The sequence below is a fragment of the Eublepharis macularius genome, chromosome 6, assembly GCF_028583425.1.
Source record: "Eublepharis macularius isolate TG4126 chromosome 6, MPM_Emac_v1.0, whole genome shotgun sequence".
NCBI classification, from domain to species: domain Eukaryota; kingdom Metazoa; phylum Chordata; class Lepidosauria; order Squamata; family Eublepharidae; genus Eublepharis; species Eublepharis macularius.
The window spans coordinates 67,283,618-67,302,104 of NC_072795.1; the positions used below are offsets into that span (position 1 = coordinate 67,283,618).

Here is an 18,487-nt window from a genome sequence, read left to right on the forward strand (position 1 = left end):
TAGTGGATAAGTATGCACAACAGATTTTCCAGAGGTAGGGGCTCCTGGACATAGACCTCTTTGCCACTCAAAAGAACAAGAAGGCACCAAGGTTTCGTTCAAGAGGGGGTATTGACAAGGAGTTGGAGGGAGATGCGCTTCAGACAAAGTTGGTCAACAGCCTTTTTTATGCCTTCAATCCTCTTAGTTCAGAGGATAGTCTGCAAGATATGGACAGATCAAACCAGGTGCATATTAATAGCCCCATTCTGGCTACAGCAACCTTGGTTTCACATTCTCAAGAGCTTGGCCGAAGGGCATTACATGCACCTTCCTCTGGAGCCAGATTTACTGTATTTTGGGCGAACATGGCACCACGACCTGAGCAGGCTACATCGGATGGTGTGGTTCATAGAGCATTAAACTCACAATTCTCTGAAGCAGTAGCGAATATTATCATGAATGCTCGTAAGCCCTCAACTAGAACTTCATATACTCTGAAGTGGAACAGATTTGTGTTATGGGCTGAATCGAGGGGACTTGGCCCTGAAACTTGTTCACTAAGTAATATATTTGATTATCTTGTAACACAAGCTGCAGGACTGGCCTCAGCATCTATCAAAGTTCACATGGCAGCAATTTATACCCTCAAAGAGTGCAGATAGTACCACAATGGTCACTGTTTCTAGTATTGTCTAGCTTGATGCTTAAACCCTTTGAGTCTCTGGCTACGTGTAGCCTAGTCTTGCTGTCAGCAAAAGTAGCATTCCTCCTGGCAATTACTTCGACGAGGAGAGTTAGTGAGTTGCAGACGTTAAGGGTGGATCAATGGCTGTTGTGGGTTTTCCGGGCTGTATTGCCGTGGTCTTGGCATTGTAGTTCCTGACGTTTCGCCAGCAGCTGTGGCTGGCATCTTCAGAGGTGTAGCACCAAAAGACAGAGATCTCTCAGTGTCACAGTGTGGAAAAGATGTAGGTCATTTGTATCTAGATACAAGTAGATACAAATGACCTACATCTTTTCCACACTGTGACACTGAGAGACACAAGTAGATACAAATGACCTACATCTTTTCCACACTGTGACACTGAGAGATCTCTGTCTTTTGGTGCTACACCTCTGAAGATGCCAGCCACAGCTGCTGGCGAAACGTCAGGAACTACAGTGCCAAGACCACGGCAATACAGCCCGGAAAACCCACAACAGCCATCGTTCTCCGGCCGTGAAAGCCTTCGACAATATAAGGGTGGATCCTCCATTTTTGCAAGTCTTCCCAGACAAAGTAGTAATGCGGACTAGCCTTCAGTTTTTACCTAAAGTAGTCTTCAAGTTTCATGTTTCCCAAGGCTTGTCCCTACCAGGGTTTTTTCTCAACCCTACTTCTTCACAAGAGCAGACACTCCATACACTAGATGTAAAGAGAGCAGTTTTATTTTATGTAGATAGAACTAAGATATTTCGTAAGACTCAGGCATTCTTTTTGTGTCATACGGGTCAGAATAAAGGCAAGGCTGCGTCCTCACAAACCATTTCTAGATGGGTGGTCTCAGCTATCAGGCTTAGCTACAAGATGGCACAGGTTTCATGTCCATTTACTCTGAAAGCGCACTCAACGAGAGGACAGGTGGCATCCACAGCTCTCTTGTGTGGAGTACCATTGGGAGACATCTGTAAAGCAGCGACATGGTCATCAGAGGAGACGTTCATGAAACACTACACAGTAGATGTCAATTCACAAAGAGAAACTGCAGTGGGACAGGCAGTTCTACAGTCACTCTTCAATTGAGAGCATCACTTCGTCTCCTTGGTAAGTAGCTTGCAGTTCTCCCTATGTGGGACTGCATTGAAGACCGTAGATGAAAACAGAGTTGCACTTACCTGTAACTGCTGTTCATCTAGGTCTTTGTGCAGGCACACATACCCTCCCTCTTTCCCCGCTGTGAGATCTCCAGCAGTACATACATAAGTGGAGACTTGCAGCGGTGCAGGAGAACTGAGGGGAAAGCAGGGATGACTTCTTGCCATGTGACCGTTTCAGCAGGAAATACCGGCTTGATGCAGTCTGCAGAGGAGGTCGCCCATCCCCCCAAATAGCCTAAAAGCTTTGAAGAATCCTGTTCTGAGCGGCTGGCCTGCACAAGCACAGTCCCTTATGTGTGCTTGTATGAAGACCTAGCTGAACAGCAGTTACAGGTAAGGGCAACTCTGTTTTATCATACAAGTTAAAAGTAGTGGCCTTCATATTAAATACTAAATAAATAAATACTCAATTAAATATATGCGTATCTTATTAAATAGTGGCCTGCTACTCTGCCCTTTCAATAATGTTTATGAACCCACATCTACTGTATGATAATAGAACACCTGAGTCTCTTAATTATAAATCTCTAAAATGTCTTCCCCATTCCAATCCATCTTTTTTCTAACTTAAAAAACCCATTTTCTCAATCTTTCCCTGCTCAGAAGGTATTTGAATCTCTTGATCATTTGGATTGCCCTTTCAGCAGTTTCCCGACACTCTGATACCCATTGTGAGACGAAGCAGCCAGAATAGTCCATGAAGTTTAAAATGCAGTTGCAATACAGATTTCTGTAAAGACATGATGCCAACAGATGTTTTTCCTAGTTAGTACCTGCCATTTTAGCCCTGACCTCGATGGCCCAGGCTAGCTGATCTGGTCAGATCTTAGAAGTTAAGTAGGGTCAGCCCTGACCTCCAAGGTTGCTACACAGAGGCAGGCAATGGCAAACCATCTCTGAACAACTCTTGCCTTGAAAACCCTATGGGGTTACCATAAGTTAGCTGTGACTTTATGGCACTTTACACACACACAGCTGCTAGAGTAGATCCCATCAGTGTATAGGTGGAATTTTTGCATGTGTATGCATCATTTACTTACATGGAATCTCATTTGCTGTTTGCCCAGAGCCTAACAAGATGCTACAAACTGCTTGTGTTCACCGCAGAGACATGCAGCTATACAATAGCTGCTAGTTCCTGGTGGCAGCTTGTGAGTAAACACACAGCACAGCCTGATTCAGATCAGGACCACTGTGTGGGAGGAGGAGACATTCCTGCCTTCTCCCTTGAGCTGTTTTCAGTGGCTGAAACAGCTTGGGAACCACAGGGAGAGAAGAAATATTTGCTCAGTGAGGAGCCAGCACATACAAGCATTCAGTCCACTTTCTGAAGAATGTCTGAAGAAGGGAATTCTGACTCCTGAAAGCTTACACTTGGAAAATCTTGTTGGTCTGTATGGTGCCACTGGACGGAAATCCTCCAGTTCACATTCTGGCTCCAAAAAGAGCAAATAACACCTCTTCCCTATGGCCCCTGGGCTGTTCCAGCTGATGAAAACAGTACAGGGGGAAAGGCAGAAACTCATCTTTTTCACTAGTCCCAATCTGAATTTTCCCCTGCTTCATGTTTGCACATGAATTGCTACCAGGAATAAGTATTGCTGCAGATCCCTGTGGCAGACTTGTGCAGTTTGCAACATCTAGGTAAGATCCCCGTTTAGAGAGATCTGGTTGGAATTTTACAATCATATCTAGTTTGTTCATTAACGAACTTGTCTATTCCAAATCCCTTGAAGTTGAAAATCAGCAACCATAACACCAATCCTTAAGGGACTCCATTACTTATTTTCATCCATTGTCAGAACTGTTTACTTTTCTGCATCTTGTTCTTTTAACAAAGTCCAAATAATGTGAACCTGATGTTCTGTTCCTATGTTTGATGAAAGTCTCAAAAGAATGGTTGAAGCAAAGCTTCCTTTTGCAGAAGCCATACCACATTTTCCTCATCAAGGCTTATTCTTTTGTATGATAAACAATTTTAGTTTTAATTGTGCTTTCCAATTTATCCAAGATGTTAGACTAAAAAGTCAGAAGCTTCCTCTCCACAGAACCTTTTTAATCTGCAGTACATCAGGATGACTTCAAATCCTCCATCAAAGAGGCTAATTTTAGTGATGTTGCACATTTTTGTGAAAATATCAGCAGTTTCACTTCATGAACTCTTGCATGTATCCCACCCACATCTGGTGACTTGTTAATGTTTAGCTTATCAACTAGCCCTAGAACTAGTTGCTATCTCCGTTCATCAGTCTTCCACCCTGAAAAAAGTGTTTCATATCTCAGTATCTGCTCAATATCTTCTGCAGTGAAAACTAATGCCAAGAGTTTATTTATCTTCTGCTGCCTCCCTGTACTCCTACAACAGTAGTTTCACAGCTTTCTCATCTAGTGGTCAAGCCATCTCCCTGGCTGGTTTCCTAACTTTTGACTTTGCTGTCTTAACCATGTCAGCTTGGCTTTGTAGACTTCTTTGTAACTTTTGAGGAGATTTGATTTTCTTAACTTTCCCTTTCAACTTCCTTCTAGCTCATCCCTTCATTTTTGAGAAGTGTTCTTTGAAATTAAGTGTGACTATATTATATTTTCTGAGAGAATTTCCATTTATTGTGTGCATGTACACACACATTTCTTCCAGGTTCACTCAGTTGTTTCCCAATCCATTGGTGCTAACTACGCAGCAGACATTGAGTCTTCACCCACATTGTGATGTTCACAGGCTTTGGAACAGGCTGCAAGCCACCATGTTGTCAGCATGCTGTTCACAACCCTTATGTTTCTAATTGTCAGATTGCCTAATTTCCATTCCTGGAGGCATATCTTCAGTTTGAAGTAGGCTTGCCATTCCCTCTCCCCTGGTGCAAGGGATCCCCTGCTCCCACTTCCTCCTCCGTGCCCCCACTTACCTGGCCAGCAGGGCACACACCCCTCAGGGTGCCCCCCGGCAGCGTGGCGCACCCCCAGGCAGCGCAGTGCGCTCCTGCGCCCCACAATGGGCCCCGTGGGGGCGTGATTCAGTCCTTTGGCTAGCATGGGAGCACTCCTGGGCCGTTCTTTGACCCGCATGATGATATCACTTCCCAGAAGTGATATCATCATGCCAGCTGGGAGCACACACGTGTGCACACGAGAAGAAGCTCAGGGGGTGCAGAATAGGTAAGCACCAGTGTCCCAGTCTCCCACCAGAAGAGTGAAAGGACTTGTCAACCCTAGTTTGAAGGGTTCTTGGCTCAATAATGGGTCCTTTCTATGATATCATTTCCCTGTTCATCAGTGTGATGCTCTTTTGCCCCAAGACCCTCATTCTTTAGTACATAAGATGAGCTGCCAGTATGGATGTGGAACTCTTGAGCTGTGTCCCTGAAGACCTTGTCTGCAGGCTTACTTCTTTTTGAAGTGAGCCAACTTGGCCTCAAGAGAACACACTTGTTCTAAAAAAAATACCTTGTATACATCACATGATGAGGGTAGAAGAATCTCTAAATGCACTTCTTTTAAAAACAAGTGAATTGAAGGGGGGGTTAGGTGACAGAAGAGAAAGCAAAGTAGGACAAGGAATAACCTGTGCCAGTGAAAGCTGGAAGTAGGAACAATAATTGGTTATGAAATCTTCTGTCCCAAGTGAATTAATTGAAAAAGATTTCTTATTTGCATGTTAGCTTGAAACTGTGGCTTCCACATACAGGAGCTAACTAGTACTATTATTCTGTTTCTTTATATGTGCTAGATTATTATAAGGTGTATCAACTAACAGTTTTCATTGCCTTGTAGTTCAAACTTCCAAAGGAGTATAGTTGGCCTGAAAAGAAACTGAAAGTCTCCATCTTGCCTGATGCTGTATTTGACAACCCTCTCCATTAAGAGTGATTGACACTGCAAGCAAGGATTACTGTATGCTGCCCAGTGACTCATGGGATAATTAAAGCAGTAAAAGCTCTTCCTACCAATAAGAGGATGTTGCTGCATAACCACTGCATAAAGAGGAGGAATTACTCAACAGCAGAGTCCAGACAGAATTGAACTGTGCTGGTACATGGCTTTCTTCTTTCATCATGGCTGAACTCTGAACACACTGCATATAAATGAATATATAAGAGGAAGAGAAGTATTTAACTATGAATACTAGTGATAAGAATTCTTTCCCTCTTTTAGCTGACTCCTGAACTCCCTGCTGCCTTAGCTCAGGATTTATATGCCTCGTCTACCTTTAGCTACACATTTTCCAGGTGTAAACATACAGTCCACTGATTTACATGTTTTTTGCAACTCAAAATCCGTTTGTATCTAGGTATCTCCTGAACAGAATTCTTTATTCACTGAGAATTCTTACTACTCCACAAAGGATATGGCATTTCCCCTCATGAATTTAAACTGAAGAAATACTGCGATGAAACCTGGTATGCTTTAAAATGAGGGAAACAGTCTCTGCCGTTGTTGCAGGCATAATCTGTCACATTCCTGCAGACAAAGCCATTTGCTTTCTGTGCTAATGCACAAATATGTGTGAATTCTGAAAAAAGTGTTATCCTCTACATTCGACTAAATTGGAGGTCATGGAATGATGTTCTGCATTTTTAAATGCCAAGTTGTCATAGAACATTTATCTTGATGGACTTGACCGTCTTCCTCTTTCTCTTCTTGTTCCACTTTTCTTGATATTGGTTCATCTGCTGTGATGTCATAGAAGATTTGCCTACATTGACTCAAATAGCTGAGTTCTTAAGGGGTATTTTAGAGTCTGAGCTGAGGCCTGTAGGCATCTTACTTGAAAGTGGCACATGACTGTTGACTTTGCCTGGAGAAGATAACTCATAGTGCAGTTAATGGGGGAAAATGCCATCCAGTCCAAAACTGTATATTTACTGAGAAGCGCGTTCAACTGCATTCAGTGTACATGTATAAGGGATTCATAATGTTAAACCCATATCTCCATTGGCCATGGCCAATGGAACCCCCCCCCCCAAAATTCTATTTAACCAATAAGGTTCTCTCCACCCATCTCTGAACCATGGGAGAAAGCCAGAAGGCTTCCATATGTAGGTGGCTTGTTGAGCTCATGTGCTCTCTTGGTGCAGGCATTTCTTCCAGTACTGCATCCTCCCTAAAATGTTTGATGAAGTTCTACCACAGTCTCATTGCAGAGAAATAAGAAATCATCTGTGATTGAAGAGTTATCTTAGACCTATTTCTTTTCCTTATATCATCAGCTTTGACAATGTACGGCTTTCCATGGAGCATGTATTTATACAGAAGTTGTCGTGTTTCATTTTACATCTACATAGTTCAGGAAAGACATTTTTGAATGGTTCAGACTATTCCAGAATGAATTCGCATGCAAACACATATCTTAATTTTCATTTACTTCCTAGCTTTGGGAAGACAGGTCAGTATTTCTGAAATACACTTTTGCAAACCTTGCCATTGTGCCTATAGACAGTTGGACTAAACTTCCTAGAGAAGAAAGAACCACTTCTTGAATTCCCTATCCTAACCCTGCAAAAAAAAAAAGGACAGGAATCATCCTAAATTTAACTTCTGAATAAGGGATTCAGTTTGGGAAAGGAAATAGAGTGACTCTTTTCTTTTCTTTAAAGAAAGAAAGCATCATGGAAATTGACTGTCATTCCAAAGAGCTTGTTCTCTTGGCAAACTGATCTGGTTTTCTGTAGAAATTTTGTCCTGAGAGGGGAGCAGTGCAGAAAAAAATCTGTGCTGGCTCTACTGGTTGAAAGCTATGACTCAAAATGGCAGCTTTGCTTAGTCCACTTTAAAACTGAGGACATGTTCCAAACCCAAATGTTTTGTTGTCCTACTCTGAAGCGAATAGTCTGGAAGAAGAGTTGTATTGGCCAAAAGAGAAGCATGTAAAAGAACTCAGAGAAAACCTCCCTATAGAGAATTGACATTCATTTCCCTTAGAACCAAATGGTTGATAGATGATATTTTTGTAACACAGAAGGGCTAATATATGACCTATAGGCATTACGTAGCTTCAGAGGGATAGTTACATTGCCCCAGGTTCCTTCGGGGAATCCTAGGATACTCACTTTTTATGGCAAGATACATTCGTATGTTTGATAGTACATGGAAAGAAAGGCTGGAAGTCTTGAGATTACAGTGTAATGTTTTGGAAGCTTAAGAAGTTGTCATGATGTAGTGAGTCCAATCCAAAATCTGTGTTGATGCAAGCAGAACATTCAGACATGTGAATCCCATGTTTTGGAGTTATTTCCAAAAACCAAGCAGTTGAAGCTTGGGAGTCTGCACAACTGTTTTGGGGACAATTTGTCTTGGAAATCTTCTGTTCCATGGTGGTATAATTACCCCTGTGATACCTTGAACAGCTACATGCTCCCATTCATCCCTCTGCATGGTTGACTGACCTTTCCATCACTTCTTGCTGTTGATTGAGTAAAGACCTGATAGGTTCCCTGTCTGAGGAATGAAGTACATGAATTTTGAGGTGAAACTTGTTTTTCTTCCAAAGGAAAATACATGGAATACTATGAAATACTAAACAAGACTACAGAATTCTTATGTATTTCTTGAGAAGGGCCCTGTCAATTGCAGCTCATAAAGTTTGGTACAAAAGCTGTGTGGATGTTATGTACTGCCATAACATGTTTAATGTTTATTCATGCATGAATATTCCTTTGTGGAGGAAAATAACTCACCTTACAATATCTTTATTTAAACTATAAAAATGAGTGTTTTGTATGACTTGCAGAAAGAACACTCAGATTTCGTATCTGCTAGAAATTACCCACAAATTATGTCTTAGCAAATCAAAGGTAAAGTGCCCTGATGTATGTTTAATCAGTAACAATTTATGGCAGTTTTTGCTGGGAGCTCTTCTTGTTAGCTCCCCAGAAGACTTAATGGAATGGGCTGGGTCTCTCCAAATGACTGTCAATCAGTAGCTTTTTATGGTCAGACACTGGATAGTTGTGCTGGCCATTTATTCCAAGAGTTGGGAAGAAGAGTTTGCTTTGCACTCTTACTCCCTGCCTACCCATCACTGAAGTGGTTTACAGGAAATTGGAACTCTGGCTGCTCTTCAGTTGGTTTGCACCTGCTGCTTAATCCCTTCAGCACCTGGAGCTGTAAACACCCTTCCTACGTTGCTGCAACAATTATTAACTTTCAGTGCAGCTGTTGCACCAGTCATGTGCCAGGACAGTAAAAACTAGCCACTAAACTAAATGGTAACAAAAGGGCCATTCTGGAGTGTTTACTGTGTAAGGCAGACAGTGAGAAAGTATAATAGAAAGGAGCAGTATAATTCAAAGTATAATACGAAGGAGCAGTAAAAGTTTGTGTTATTGGTCAGGTGGAGTGCAAAATATAAGTAGAGGAACAGAGACAATCTTGCAGCTGGTGTCTGGCCCAAAGTGTTGTTGTGTTCAGTAGCTGGACTCCAGCAAACAAGATTTTTACTATACAGACAGAACTCCAGGTATGCTCCTCTGTATCCCACTGGCACTGGAACTCGGGGAGAATCTACATGTACATAAAAGCGGAGCCCTTCTCACATACTGTCTTCTCCTGAGGACCGAACTTGGGACAAACAAGCTCCACCAGATTGAAGCAGAAAGGGGTATTCAGAGCACTGATTGGCTGGACGCCCATGATAGCACAAAGCTCTCTTCTCTCCCAGAGCAGTTTCCACAAGCAAGCGTTTGAGGGCTTTTAAAAAAAATCAAGTACCATACAATTGTTTAAGAGTATAATTGTACAAATAGCATTTTAAACAAGAAAGGGTAGATCACATGATAGAAAGATAGTGGGAGGGGCCAATGGGCAAGGTCTGTGTATTCACAGTGCAGGCAGGTGCATGTGTCATTTGAAGAGCAAAGAACACAGGCAAACTGCTGAGTCCTGTTGCTATTTGTGGATCTCTGCACCTTCAGATTACATCCATATTTTGTTCTGACATGTAACTTTGAACGTAGTCAAGTCGATACTTCTGTGTGTATGCCACAAACCTCTGTGGCATGTTTTGTGCTATACTCCCAATTCCATCCACCCCTCTCACACACTTTGTTTTGCAGACCTGGAATTGGAAAGCCTGTGTCTTGCACAGGCTTCACATCTGCAGTGATGCCACCTCTCCTCTCTTTGTCCAGCAAAAAAGGGAAAGCAGTAAACTGCTTTTTAAAAAGCTCCTTTATACGTGATCCATAAGCATAAAAGCACAGGAAGTAAGGGTCAGGGGCAAATATAGTTGCTGAAATGTGTTTAATGCCTTGTGGGGGAAAAACATGTTACTGTTTAACTTTGCTCTCCCCCCTCCCCATTTACCACCACTGTAATTTATAGGAAAAGTGATAACAGCTTTTTAATATTGCTGGCAATCATGTCTTACTGCAGTGTTTCCTTCCCCACCTTTACTTGGTCGGTCTCTTTCAAATCCTCCTTTGGTGAGTGTCCAAAACATCAAAAAGAAAATAAGCCTGTAGCAGACTCGAGTTTTAAAAGGATCTCTCGGCTGACCTGTCTCTCAAGTAATTAACTTAAGGGCATTATGCACTTGGTTGCTGCTTCATTTCAGATAGGATTCTTTTTCTTCTTCAACTGCTTACAGACCATAAAATCATTAAAAGTGGTACGTTAGTTTTGTAGTGTTGTTCCAGGGCTGTCATAAAGGTGTGTCTTACCTATTGTCAGCCAGCTGGCTAATGCAGTGGGAGGTGTATTTTGAAAAACCGTCTTGACCTCTCTGCTTCATGATTCACTGCTGAAATTAGAAATCTCTGATAGCAAAATAACATAATTATGAACAACTGTGTGTGTGGGGGGGGGGGTAAATGCTTGAAGGGTTCCACCAAATGCCTTTTAGTTTCAGAAAATTGGTTTTTTTAAAAGCTCAAATATAGGAATATGTTTGCCAGCTGATCTGATTGTGTGAACATTCTTCTCTTCCCCATTCAGTCCCTCAGTGGAACAGGCGTCCTTGGGAGGTGGTGGGCTCTCCTTCTTTGGAGGTTTTTAAGCAGAGGCTGGATGGCCATCTGGCAGAAATGCCAACTCTGTGAGCCTAGGCAGATCATGAGAGGGAGGGCAGGAAGAGTTGCATCAGTGCTTAGTTCTTGTGGCCCCTTCTTACATGCCCAGGGTAAGGCTGATCACCACCTAGGGGTCAGGTGGCAATTTTCCCCAGGCCAGTTTGGCTAGGGATCCTAACAGTGTTTAGCCATCTTCTGGGCATGGAGCAGGGATCACTGGGTGTGGGGGAGGTAGTTGTGAATTTCCTGCATTTTGCAGGGGGGTTGGACTAGATGATCTTAGAGGAAACTTTCAGCCCTATGATTCTGTGATTCTATGATTCACTATTGTTGCCCTTGCTGTTTTCCTAGTGAAGGTGGAAATCAACAAGGCTACCACAGTGTTCCCTGGGGCAGGAATGGCAAAGGTCTGTATTCATCTTTGCTACTCTGCATAATGTAGGGAGGAAGAGTTGCTAGTATATGTTATGTGCAGTAAGTGAGGATGACCGATGCCTGTCCTAATTAATATTCAAAGGACATACAGGAGCGTGCCATATAGTGGCAGCTGGCTCACATTTAAGCAGCATATGCTTTAAAAGATTTACCTTCACCACTGAATGAAATCTCACTATATATGAAGACTTCACTGTCTTAGGGAAAACAAAACCTTTTAAAGTGATGAAACCAGTGAGCTAATTCAAAATACCCTGTGCTCTTGCTGATGAACTACACTGTCTGAGGTCTGCCTTTTTTTTTTACAATTTCAAAAGCACGAGACTGCCATTGTGAAAAAGCACCCCAAGATCATGAGCCTCATGGCGCAGTCCCTATCACTTTCCTCTGCTGAAAACGGGGAGAGCTGGATCGAACAGCACTGGTGATCAGTTTTAGCAAATCTGAACTTCACTGCTGCTAGAAAATGGTCAACGAGAATTTTAAAGGGAATAAACTGATGAAGTGTCACACTCCAAATGGAAGAATTGTCTTCCATTTTATAGCCATAGGAACCAGTTCTCTGTTAAAGCAGGGTGGGGGTTCCTCCCCCCCTCCTGGATAGAGCTCTTGTTTGTTGCTACAGTTTTATAGGTTGGATGGCTGTAGTGCTAGAGAACTTTGAACAAAATGGGTTGTTCTGTTAAGGGGGCCACAGCCATTAAAACCTCAACTTTTAATTCTGACTGCTGAGGCTACTTTGATAAGCTTCAGCTGAGGTGAACCTTTGTATAGTTCATCTATAGGTATGTGTGTGTTGTCCATTTACAAGGACTCTGCAGAAAGTAGTCTGGAAAAGGCTTGCTGTGCCTGCAGTGAGATTTTCAGTACTTTGTTAGTACGCCTTTTTTTCTACCAAAAACAATGGAAACCCAAATTAGCAGACGTTTTAAAAATATTTTGTATTAGTTTCTAATGTATATTCTTACATTATCGCAGTGCTGGTATGTTTACCTGCACAAAGCTACTTTTTGTAATATTTTTGTGAATCACTAAGCTTTCTCCTCCTCCTATGTATTCAAGGTGCATTAAAATTGTTTGCATAATTGTCTTGTATGCATTTATTGAGTGATCGCAGAAGTGATAAAAGTGACTTTATCCACTCATTCTTGTTTGACTTCCTTGTTCCAGCTCTGCTTTTCAGGTTGCAATCAGGTTAGAGGGGCCCTTTTGTGTGCGACACAAGAGCCCCCGCCATGTGTGCTTTTGCTTCTCAGATAGAGGGTTATATTCTCATGTGGGAGTCTTTGCTTCAAGTCATACCTTTGCAAGTCTCGGGCCTCCATCCATGTTAGTGGCCATGCATACTATTTTTATTCACAGAATTGCAGGTAGAGATTAATAGTGACTTTGAGCCCACTACACTATCTATTGAAAGACTGGCTTTTGGGTGGCTGTTCTAGGATTCAGCTTCTATACGTTTTTTTTCTCTCTGCAAGAAAGCAGGTAATAGGACATTTATATCACCAGTTCTCTTGTAAAGCATCTGTTTAAATGCTTAGAGTTTTATGTACTTCACAGGAAAGCCCTACTCTTCAGTGCTTTGGAAATGGGACATACAAACATTTAAATAGAATTTAAATGAGAAATGGGGAGAGTTTCAGACAATTATGATGAGCATCAAGGCAGGCAGAGGCATAAAGCAAAAATATCTCTGAAGTAATGATGCAACAGCTTTTCCAGCAGCATTGAACAATTGTGTGATCATACATTTGTAGTCTAGTCATAATAAAATCTTTTAAGAAAGGATCGGTAGAATTATCTTGTATGAGAGGGTAGAGAATAGATGGGTGGATCAAGGGAGATGGGAGAAATTTTCTTTCATCAAGTAAGTAGACTTCATTGGAGCATCTTCCTAGAGACTGGAACTAACTCCATTAAGGCTCTCTCCTGCTATGAAGAAAGCTGAAATCCCAAAGAGGCTTTTTTTCTGAAACAACTCTGTATTGGGGAAAGTAAACTCTGCTGCACCACAGTTACACCACATGCCAAATGAATCAGGTGTGTGTAGCAACAGCTTGAACACACCCACAAATGCTACATGATGACCTGGTGTAGCTTCCTCCCAATACATGCTTTCATGGTGAACCAGCATTGTCTATAAATTGTGCATGAATTGATAATGGATGTCACGCTATGTTTCAGACAGATCGCTACCCCAGCTACATGAGGGCACAGGTTGTACCTTGTCTCAGAACTGATCAGCCCATTGTGGCATTGTACATAGTTAGTTCTGTATATCCTATAAGGCTGCAGCCTCAATGAAAGGTTCCAGAAGCATCTTGTGTGTGGTTTTGATACCCAAAAGGCCAGAATCTTCCAAATGCACAAGGCCCTGTATATGAAGCATTTGCTTTGCCTAGTGTACGCAGTGTCACAAAAACATTTCTGTATTATCCAGTGTTTCTGTTCTGTGTGAAGGTTGTTTTTCCAAGTTTCAAGGATCCCTTTACCAGCCAGATCTTTAGTTATGTTCATTACTTGTCTGGATTCATATCCTATAAATCAAAGCCGTAGAGGTCTGAAAGTTGAAATGAACTTGTCTAGAGAGAGGTGTTCAACATGGAGCCTAACAACATCTTTCCTGATGCCTGTCAAGAGTTTTCAGAAAACTGGTGGGGCTTTGCCCAGCAGGGCTTCTGATTGGCCACTGGAGGTCAGATTGGCTATGCAAATTCACAAAAACATTGCTCTGGTTACAGCTGCCACAACAGTGTAAGTATATTTTTGAACAATGTCCAGTTCCTGCCTTTTTGAGCCAGTGGGCACCTTTGAAATTCTGACTCAAGAGTGGGGTGACATAAGCACAAAATGGCTGCCTCAGGAGGTGAACCCAACCACAAATTATCAGCGTATGAGGTTATGCATAATTAAAATAGCAACTTTTCAGATTTCAAGCAGAAGCGGTTTAACGAGGTACTTTTTAAAATAAGCATATGAAAATATTTTCTTGCATATATACAGCTTACCTCCAGTCAGTCACTGAAGATCCTTTCATTGTGGTAGCTGCTGCCAAATCAAGTTTTTAAAATCACTGTTTTACAGTCTGAAGCAAATATCTGCAGTTGAATTCCAGCAGACTGTGGATTGGGGTCAGAGTGGAATTCATCCTACATAGGACTAGGTTTATTATTTATTTTTAGAATTTATCATCCAGCACGAATTTAGTGTTGCCAAGTAAGCATGGAATATGGTATCTTGTCTGTAGTCAGCATTCTGAATTTCTTATTTTGCAGTTTAAGGTTAAAATCTTGGCTGTGGAAGACAGATTCAGATAAAGGGCTTTGCAATGTTTTTTCAGAATTGGGGGACTTGAGCATCAGAATTGTTCCCTGCAAAGTTCCATGCCTTTTTGGCCTGGAAAAACATCTATAGCAGGTCCACAAGGGTATAGCATAATGGATAAGAGCATGGGCTATGGACTGGAAGCCCAAGTATCAGCTTGGCCCTGCCTGGAAGGAGTTTATTACTTATATTCCGCCTTTCTCACTGCAACTCAAGGCAGATTACACAGTATGAGACAACATGATCAAAGATTTTGACATATGAAACAAGACAATAGAATATGGAATACAAATAAATCCAGTACAGAGCTGAAACCATGCTGAAGAAAAACACAAGCAATTTGATCAAACATTAAATAATGTACTGGCTATCCAGCAGAAACATACTTACCTCAGCAGATGTACCCAATTAGTATAATCCACATTCTCTTCAAGACTTGCTGTTAGCCATTACCTCACATAACACCCCACTACTCATGTAGAAAAGCCCTCCTAAACAGAGTTGCCAGTCTCCAGGTGGTAGCTGGAGATCTCCTGGAATCATAACTCATCTCCAGTTGACAGAGATCAGTTCCCCTGGAGAAAACAGCTGCTTTGGAGAGGACTCTATGACATTATACTCTGCTGAGGCTCCCTTCCAGCCCAAACCCAATCCACTCCAAGCTCCACCCCCAAAATCTGGAATTTTCCAACCTGGAGCTGGCAAACCTACTCCTAAATAATTCAATTTTGCATACTTTGTGGAAAGTCAGGAAAGTGGGAACATTTCTGACCTCAGGTAGGCCATTACAGGTCCGCTGGTCTCCAACCACAACCCTTTGGGTTCCATTCATGAGGAACGATTTAAGTCCATCCAAAGCACACATCCCCGATACCCACTTCAACAGATGGTATGGTCTACAGTATCAAAGGATAGATCCATGAGGAGTAACAAAGCAGCACGACCTTTGTATACAGTCGGGGAGGTTATCAGCTGAAGCCAATACTGTCTCAATTCCATAGCCCAGTCTGAGACCAGCCTAAAAAGGGTCCAGAGCCCCAGAGCTATTCAAGAAGGCCTGGAGTTGTTCAGCTACTGCTTTCTCAATCAGTTTGCCCAAAAAGGCATGTTAGAGACTGGGCGATAATTGGCCACACCATTTTTGTCTAGAGATGGTTTTTTAAGTAGCAGGCAGATGACTGCTTCTTTGAGTTGCTAATGGAAGGTGCCCTGATTTGCTGACTGATTTGTGATAAATATCAAAGACTCAATTATATGTTTTTTACAAGATTTTAGCAGCCAAGTTCAGTAGGTGATTATGATAAATCCCTCTTCATTAGACTCAACCTGTAATTTTTAACATGCCTCTAGCACTGCAACCCATGTTTCTGCCTGCCCAATGTCCAAACTGTGAATTTTTCCATGACATGAATACATGCAAATTTGCTTTATTCATAATCTAAATTCTGTTACCAGAATAAATTATCTTGATGCAGAATTTGTGAGGCAGGGTGTTGAATTGCCACACCTTCCATATTTTGTGGGTGTATACAAATTAGTTTTGTGAGGGAGGCACAAAACAAGAAGCAAGGGGAGGTGGCTTACTCAGCCATTATAAAGAGACTTGTATGCTTGGTACCCTAAGGCAAAGTGCATCTAGCTCGTGGCATACTGTTAATATTTTACCTGCTTTGAGGTTAGGCAGAATGCTAAATACTCATTGAGGCTGGAGGACGCCTGAGGCAGTTTCTTGGGGCTAGTAGCCTATAGACAACTGTGGGTTTGTTCTTGCAGACCAGATAATCCTGATCTCTACGCAGCAGAGAACTAATACTGGGCTGAGATTGCTTCCCTCTCATTGTTGGATCTCTTCTATCACCCCATAACTGATTCTAGTTCTTGACTATTTCCTAAATTGTTGGGTGCTGTTAAAATAAACTTTGCAAAAGCTGAACTGCTAAGCTTGCTTTTTTCCTAGTGGGAGGTCAGCTAGAAGAAACATTAGAGTTAGGCACACAAAAAAATAATCACAGAGGCTGCTTCCACCCAGTGAAAATTCTCTGCATTGTTTTTACCATTGCTGCAACTGGAGAGGTTTGGACATTACTGGCAAGAGTTTTCACACTGGAAATTTTCTGTGCACTTTCCTCTTTCCTTTTTTTTTTTAAACTTTTCCTTTCCACATATGCTCTGCTGGGCTCGTGAGGGAATAGTTATGATGGTTGTTTTCTTGGCTTTTTTAATGTATGTGTTATAATTTTAACATACAAGTAGTCTCCCTTCAACCATCTTTCAGTTTCTTCTCCCCGGTCTTTTCCAGACAGTTGGTACAAAAAACCACTAGCACCCTTCTTTTTATATTTCTGTAATGAAGCAGGTTGGTGATTTCATATTTAAAAACCAAACTGGGAATTCAAGGAAATTAAAATTTGTCATGGAAATTATTATACCTGGGAACATCCAGTTTTCATTATCAATCTTCTGTGCAGGCACCCATGGGATTGCACATGCACAGGCCTGCTGATCAATAGGTTCTGTAGCTTTAAATCTGTAAGGGAGTGTATCCTCCTCCTCCCAGAGGGCATGCATGACTGTTTGCTGCCCAAACAGCCCATGCTCTGCTGAAGGAGACACCCCTACCCTCAGTCTCTCTTTTGCCATTCATCAGAAAGGATGTAGCTGTAGTGAGCTCTTCTTTCCAGCCCGCTCAGATCATTACGTGGTTGTCTGAGGAGAGAAAGAAGAAAGAAATCTGTTAGTACTCATGGTAGACAAAGTCTTGTTAAAAAAGTGCACACAATGCAGCACTAAAATAATGAAGACAGATGGGCACTCTCATCTGTCTCGAAGAAGGGCATAATGTCAGGGCATGTAAGCACTGCCATGTCTTTACACCCAAGGCTTATGCTGAAAGAGCCATGAGGCTGAAGGCCATGTTATGAGAAAGAGCCCACTCCAGCTTCTGTGGTCTGGCAGTGAAATCTTCTGCCTTGGCGGAGCTTAAGATTTGGTCAAGAGCTCCATCCTAGACTCGGAATCCGGTGGGAATACCAACTTGTAACCTCTGCGCCTCCACCCAAAAAAAGAAAGACGTAGGTAAATCCTCGTCGTCCAAGTAATATCAAACCTGATCTGGCAGACAGAATCATTGAAATCCATCACACTGTTGGCTTCATCTAAATCTCCCTTGATGCACTCTTTGGAAGAAAAGGGCAAACTGATCCAGCATTGACCATATCTGATCCCTCAGAGCCAGGGCAATGTACACCACCAAGAATGCTGCTCCCACAAGCGCCTGCCTTGGTATACCCATTATATACTCCCACCTTCCAACACTGACTAGGGTAAGGTCTACCACCCAAAGCTGATCAGTTCCATCCCAGATCTGATTCCACCAACCCCCCACAGACACTCATCTTGCAGTAATCCAGCATGATCTTTCATAGTGTTTCATCTGTCAAGGTTGGAGATTGAGATGGGTGCCATGGATCGGAGCCCAAGTGTTCCCCCAGACTTGTCTTCTAATGAGCTAGTTAGGGACTAGGACTGATGATTTCCGGTTGTACATTGAACAAATGCTGCAAATGACTAAGTCACTGGACATAGATGTAAATTCAACCAAACCCAAACTGAAGGATAAAATCCTTCAACATTTAGGCAACAAGGATAAAATCCTTTAACATTTAGGCAACATTTAGGCAACAACCACTGTTATCCAGTGGTTACTGGATAACAAAAGTAAAAGGATAGATGCTAGAGTATGCACCACATAATAGTCAAGTCCTTTCCAAATATTTTATTACAGAAACAAATGTGGCAATAGATCATTTTAGCATTATACCAATTGCTGTTTGTTTTTAATGCCTGAAAAAACTGGCATGGCAGGCACAAAATATTAGGAAAATGTC

General features: G+C 42.0%; 1 protein-coding gene across 2 annotated transcripts in view; it reads left to right on the forward strand.

Moving 5' to 3' along the window:
* The window catches only part of SUFU (SUFU negative regulator of hedgehog signaling), a 175,912-nt gene extending 163,505 nt beyond the window's left edge, over positions 1–12,407 (forward strand). For both annotated transcript variants that reach the window (XM_054982639.1, XM_054982640.1), the window contains exon 12: positions 5,608–12,407. In XM_054982639.1, coding sequence (XP_054838614.1) covers positions 5,608–5,697 — 90 coding nt within the window. In that variant the 3' untranslated portion in view covers positions 5,698–12,407. The remainder of the gene's footprint in view (positions 1–5,607) is intronic.
* Positions 12,408–18,487: the final 6,080 nt, after the last annotated feature.